We start from the raw sequence: 7,292 nt of genomic DNA on the forward strand, positions 1-7,292 counted from the left end.
TGGAGACCTGCAGGATCAGGACCTCCAGGATAATACCTGGAACCGGAAATTTACTTGAACAACTATATTTCATATTGGGGTGTAGTATTATAGGATATTTTAGTATTTGGTAAGATGAAAGTTTAAGTCATGAAAAAATATTTTTGCTCTTTACCTGTATGATCCTGCCAGGTATCCTGGCATCCTGTGCCCGACAGGATGGAGATATTCAACTTTCAGTTATGTGTCGTGCCCATTTTAAACAAGTCACTCAGTTACAGCTCTATATCTTTCACACACAGAAAATGAGATAGAAAATACACAGACTGTTAAGGGTTACTAAACATTGTTTATTGGATTGTGCAATATCTTTTGATATGATTCCCGTCAATGTAGCTTAAAAACAAAGGAAGTTACAGCTTCTGATATGTGCTTATTAGACTATCTTTACACCCCCCCTTGACGCCCTTTGTGTAAAACTCCTATTATAAGTATTTTTCACCATTATTTTAAAAGATATATGTATACTTATTGCTTTTTAAATAAAATTTCATCAAAATGTTCAAATATACACTCTCTATGATTTTTTGTCATTTTTCGGGATTTCTGGAACACAGTGCATTAGGGAAGAAAATTTTTATATAAATTAACCATATCAATAAAATTTGACTGTATATATAAATGTATATAATATTTATTTACTTATTATGTATGTAGTACACCAAAGAATAATAAATATACTGTTGTAGCAAAATAGTTACTATTGGGGCAACAGGTAAATTGGATATAGAACAAAATGTCGTCTTACTTTATATACACTTTAGTTTTTTTAATTATGAAAGTTAGGTTAGATAATATGCAGGATACAGGGTAGCCCTGCATGGTTATAGCACCATAGATGATGCACAATCCTCCTCCCCCCATTGTCCTCCCATATTTTCTAATAACACCCCCCCCCCTCCCTTATAAATGATATTTTATCATTAGTTGTCTTTAGATTTTATTAAAGGGTAAAATTTCTTTCATCATGGCTCTCCTTTGCTGTAAAGCTTCTTACATGTCCTGATATTGTCAGGGTTAACATGTGCTTCCTTGTGCTTCAAGACGTAAGTAATAGTATAGAGATACTTCGCTTACATCAATGTGCGTTACAAATTAAGGTATTAGGATAATTACAGCATGCATTTACAAATCTAGCCAAAAATAGACTTGTCGGTCATGCTGATTATTTTCATTATAATACGAATAAGCGATTTGATTAACTTTCTATTTATGGTAAAACCCGCGATCGTTGCTCAACACGTAGCACATACGCTCGTCGCCGGGGAGGTTATAGGTTCGAAACTCGGACTGACACTGCGTCAAAACTATAGACGTTAAAAATGGTTAATTTAATACGGCTGCTATGTCTGGTGAGCGACATAAATAGTAAGAGTAGGGGTAATGCCTTGGCCCAAAAACTGGTGCAACTCACTACCATGCATGCACAGTTAGGACTCAGACAAAGGTTATGCAATCAAAGTGTTGGTTGTCTGATGGATGTTACTTAACCAAATATTATTGGGTGTTAGAAAGTCCCATCCCATTACACGTGGATGATGCTCTGGATTCTCTAGATGATCTCTTAAAATCGAAGGAGAATCCCGCCCTTACGAGGTAATGGTAAAAAATAACTTAATAATAACACAGGCAGGGAGGGTATAATTTGAACTGTAATTTATAAAAGTTTTAGACCTGCATTATCCTATTCTATGCCTGCAAGAATTTAAATTGGTTAAATTTCAGTTAGATTGGTTGGTTCCAATCTAGTAGAGTCCGAGCTTTTTCATAGTAAAATTTACTTTTCACACTTTGAAGATAGACATTATTTTATCCCCCATTTTTCTATTTCTCAAAATCCCAACAAGGTAAATGAGATACATACAGATCTAACCTAGTCAAAAGAGTAGCTTCGCTATTATCAAGTCTAAAAGTATAAATCCGGGTATAGCAATAATAGTCAATGAACTGTGAAACCAAAATATTTCATTTCTAATTATTGCTATTAGCGCAACTACTCTACATATATCCTAATGTTGTCTGTATGTCCTTTTGAAATATGCTAGATTTTACAAAACAGTGAAACTACTTTATAATCATTGATTGTTTGTATGTTTTAAATAAAATTCAACTTTTATCCGCTCAGTTCAGTCATCTTTATTTAAACCTTTTATGCCGGGCTGTCGAATTCAACCCCTGCTCCCCCCTCCCCATGTGCCCCTAGAGGCATCTAGGGGGCGTAGCCTCTAGTATCTATAATACAAAGTAGAATGATGTCTGTCCGTCTAACCCCTGAGATCTTGGTAACCACTGAACCGTTCGGATTATACTCTTCAGGGAATATACAAACTGTTCCTGTAGTTGTTTTAAGCTATTTTTTTAAAGGGTGGGGGGGGGGCGACACCCCCAACCCCCCCCCCCCCAAAAAAAAAAATCTCCATCATTAAAAAAAAAATTATTTGAAATTAGTGGTTGCAGCACCAGAGGTACTTAATTTTTTTTTCTTTAATTACCTCTTAGGGCAAAGCCACTAGTACATATATAAAAAAAATTACATTGATTTTTAAAAATTGTAAAACATGAACCACTGTATTTGTTCTTGTTGAAATAAATAATCAATCAATAAATAAATATTACAAATTACTTCACGCTTTTTTATGCGTGTCAAATCATTATAATACAAAACAGTTAAAAATTATACTAAAACACTGACATCGTCCCTAGCGGAGATACGGAAAGTGTTATGTGTGACGTCATAAAAATACGTCTAAATCTAACTCTTATTTAAGGGTTTTTCCTTTCCCACTTCTCTCTTTTCCCTTTTTAGACGTATTTTATGACGTCACACATGACACTTTCCGTATCTCCTTAAGCCCTAGTTAGTTTAGATGCCTACAAACGAACCCACACTTTACAATTAAAACAAGGATAACAACATTCAATAGTAAATATCAAATAAAAAAGTCTCAACTGTGTAACTATTGACGGACAGATGGGGACACAGTGATTTGAAAATAATATCATTAACAGTAAAAATAACCTTATAATTTAGTCGTCTGTCTTAAATATCAACCGAGAAAATAACCTTTTCTTTACTTTATTTAGAAGAGGAATTTTCTTACAAAGTTACCGCTTACTATCTTTAATAGAGGCCAAGTAAATTCAGTTAACCCTATAAAAATTATTAGTCTTATTAACTTGACAGGCTAAAAGTAGGCTATAAAAACGATGATATAACTCTGAATTAAAAAATTTGATAAACACTGCATTACAAAGGGGGAGGTAAGTTGTGCTAAATTTCCGTAAAGGTGAGTTTTAAGGCTTTAAAACAGTAGTAGAAGAACGATAATATTCACTAAATATAAACATATACAATTTTTTTGTCTATGGTTTTATTCAATAAGGAATACACATATTTAGTGAATACTATCGTTCTACTACTGTTTTTAAGCCTTAAAACTCACACTCTTACGGAATTTTAGCACAACCTACCTCCCCCTTTGTAACGCAAATAGATTTTAGAATTTTTTTCTGCTGAAAGATATAAACGTATCAAAATGAATACATAGCATTATCAAGGATGGTTTGGTTTTAATTACATTTTTTCTCCCTTTCACTTTCATTTAGTTCTGTTTGGTTTTTTTGATAGGTAACATCATTTAAATAAAAAAAAAATATTTTTCGGAAATTGCTTTTTTTGGTTAGTTAAGGTATTAGGTTAGTATTTAGGCAAGGACGTCGAAGCTTTTTTATTTTTTTTTAAGAAGGGGTAAATATCCAGTATTTACCCGAAGCTGTTAAAAGTGTCTTCCAAAATATGAGACTATTACGTTCGACGTCATATTAGAAAGAAATATGACGTCAGTGGGGGGCCAAAAGGTTTTTGATTAGATCCCATTTTAAAGAGACATCTTTTCCTTTACCCCTTTAAATTTTGTATACCTTTTTTTCAGAAGGGTCTTAAATTAGAGAGAAAAGTTTTAAAAAACGACACTAAGCATAAAATCCCATTGAATAGGTGGGAATGCTTTTTTTAGAAAAGAACTGAAATAATAAAATATTTGAAGAGACAAGAAATAGCATAATATTAATATGTGACAACTTTATAAATATGAATAACTACAAATTATTTTATTTAGCTCAAGATTATAAAAATAAAAAAAATTTTGAAACCACTGTTTTGAGGTTTCAGGACGAAAATAGTTATTCATCGCATTGTATTATAGACAGTTTTACGCGGATAACTAAATAAAAAATTTAGATTTTTTGTGGCTAACAAAACTGGTCTTAATATTCTTAGGATATTTATTTCAATATTCATGGAAAATTGTTTGTAATCCGATACTATAAATGTATCAGTATGGCTGATAATACAGCGGGTATTAAATACTGAAATAGTTATTTTTCGCATGGTATTATAAACGGCTTTCCGCGGATAAAGAAACTTGTTTTAATCTTATGATTGTACATTTCTATATTCGTAGAAAGCTGGATATAATACGATGCTAGACATAGCTTTTTCGTATGGATGAGAACCGGTTCCTATCCACCGGATTCGAATGAATACGAGAAAATATTTTACAATTTTTTAATTTATTCTAGAGAGTAGTAAAAGATTTTTTTTAGCTATGCTGATCCTAATTTATTTGGCGGCTGCGATTTTGGCCGTTTCGGCTACCGATGATGGTACAGTCAGCAGGTAAGTGTCATAATTAATTGAGTGATCTATTGATGTTTTACAAAATTCTCCCTTCGGTAGTTTATAATAAATGTTTGAAAATTTGGACAATGCTAGTAATTAAACCAACTAATGAAAATTGAGAAAATATAGCCAACGAATTAGAGAATGTGTATATGAAGCTTTTATAAAAGTATAAAAGTCTAAATGAAGACTAAGAAAGTCCATCAAAAAATCAGCATGTTACGTCATAAAAACGAGGGATTATCCATCTCTTTTTTAGGGGTTTTGTTTCCCATTCTTTCTCTCCTCATCCCTCATTTTTATGACGTCATTGAGGGACTCTTTTCGTCTTCCCGCTAAATCCATGAAAGTTGAGGTTCTGATTCACTAATCTCTCTGTAACTAACCTTAAGTTCAAACAAAGATGACAACATCCATAAAAACGAAGCTCTGCAATGGTAGGACAAACGAACAATAACACTTGTAGAGTGTCAGAACTGTTTCCCGAATAAGAAGACTTTAAATATATCAGTTAAAACAAAATTGTAAGTAAACTTGTTGCAATACTACTTAGTCAAAGGTACCGTTTAAGGTCAAACTTACACTTTAGGACTTAATGTGGAGAAGCTACTTTGTTGTTCTAGGAATTTGATCCCAAAAATTAGATAAATAGAATAATGGAAAATTGTTGTCAAAAAAGTAAAAAATATCAGTATGTTATAAATGGACGTACGGACTTTCTGGTAACGAGTATAGAGTTGATACACTTTGTACGGACGGACTGACCCTAATTCTAAAAATCTTCGCTTTTAACAAAAACTCATAATTTAGAAACCCCTGGATATTTTTTGCAAGTATCAGCACTTCAACATCTACTAGTACTCATATTACTACTCTCTCTACAAGTAACATTTTATTTATTAATTTAACTAAACATAATAATAAATCTTTCTATTTATATTATCTATTACACAAACTTAAGATATATCTGTCGATCTATCTATTTATCCATCTATCAAACTAAAATTAAATATAAATACATACATCCTTCTATTTATCTATATATAGACCTATGAAATAATCTATGTATTGATCTACTTATCTCTCTGTTATACTAGCTATATATTATTCTGTCTATATATTAATCTATCAATCTATTAAACAACTATCAATCTATTAATATATCTATCAATTTACCTATCTATCTATCTAACTTTCTATCTATATAACTATTTATCAATCTATCTAACAATTAATCTATCTGTCTATCTATCTATCTAACTAACTATATATCTATCTATCAATCTATAAATCAATATATCTATTAATCTTTCTATCTGTCTATTTATCTATCTATTAATCTATCAATCTATTAATCTATCTATCTATCTAACTAACTATATATCTATCTATCAATCTATAAATCAATATATCTATTAATCTTTATATCTGTCTATTTATCTATCTATTAATCTATTAACCTATCAATCTATCATTCTGTCAATCCATCAATCTATCATTCTGTCAATCCATCAATCTATCTACCTATCTATCTATCTACCAATCTATTTATTTGTAGGAACTATATGTTGGATGGTTGCTACCAAAACCATGACTGCAGCTTGCACAAAAAGAAAAAAAAGATCCTTGATCCTGAGTTCCAAATTAACTGATGATGAACTAACTCCAATAGAATTCACTCCTTCAACTGCTTCAAAGTAATAGTTATTTATCGTATTATAGACAGCTTTCCGCGGATATTCAAATGAAAAATTATGAGAATTTAAACCATTTTTGTTAGAATACAATAGAACAAAAGCCATTTATATTTAAAACATAGATCTGATTAGCGCTGAATCTTTAAGTTAAATCTATATATCTTTCCAATATGGCTTCGTAACCACGCGATGGATTAGAGCCGGTTCTATGCCATAAGGAAAAATCATGTAAATCATCAAATTAAAGACAAACTTTCACGAATATTAAAATAAAAATCCTAATATTATTACCAGTTTTGTTATCTTGGGTCTCCTCTGAGCTAAAAAAAAATAATTTATCATTTTAATATTAGCAAAAATACATTTTTCCTAATTCAGGGGTGAGTCAATGAAATTAGTAGAAGACTCCTTTGCTGTGGAAAAATCTGGAACGAACAAATACAGGAACAATATTTGTTTAATTTATCCAATTGACTTATTTTATTTTATATAAATTTCATTTTTGAAAGCAAAGTTTTTCTATAATTATGGTCGGTCAGTCCACACGTCCGTCTGTCTGGAACGGATAACTTTATTCGTTAATTTAGGCATGTTAAAGTTATCCTATCGATTTAAATTCAAACTCTGCATGTTGATTCCTGTAGTTAGGCACGAAAGCATGGCAACTTAATAATTGTTACCAGATTTCCGTACAACCATCTTAATCATGTTGGTTTTTAACTTTTTGAACAACAAATTTTTATGTGACAAAATTATAAGATTTATATATTTATGTTCTGATTTTTCAGTTTTACCACTATACAAGTGTTAATTGTCCTACCGTTTCAGTGCTTTGCTTTTATGAATGTTGTCATCCTTGTTAATTTAGAGACTCA

The 7,292-nt window shown here is 31.3% G+C and overlaps 1 protein-coding gene across 1 annotated transcript; it reads left to right on the forward strand.

Moving 5' to 3' along the window:
• The first annotated feature begins 4,640 nt into the window (after positions 1-4,640).
• Positions 4,641-6,910, forward strand: LOC145331197 (uncharacterized). The gene is made up of 4 exons (XM_080175816.1): positions 4,641-4,717; positions 5,531-5,604; positions 6,279-6,417; positions 6,796-6,910. The coding sequence occupies exons 1-4, from the start codon at positions 4,647-4,649 to the stop codon at positions 6,908-6,910; spliced, it is 399 nt and encodes a 132-aa protein (XP_080031942.1). The 5' UTR covers positions 4,641-4,646.
• Positions 6,911-7,292: the final 382 nt, after the last annotated feature.

Source organism: Acartia tonsa, chromosome 11, assembly GCF_053477335.1.
Source record: "Acartia tonsa isolate MP-2025a chromosome 11, ASM5347733v1, whole genome shotgun sequence".
NCBI lineage: Eukaryota > Metazoa > Arthropoda > Copepoda > Calanoida > Acartiidae > Acartia > Acartia tonsa.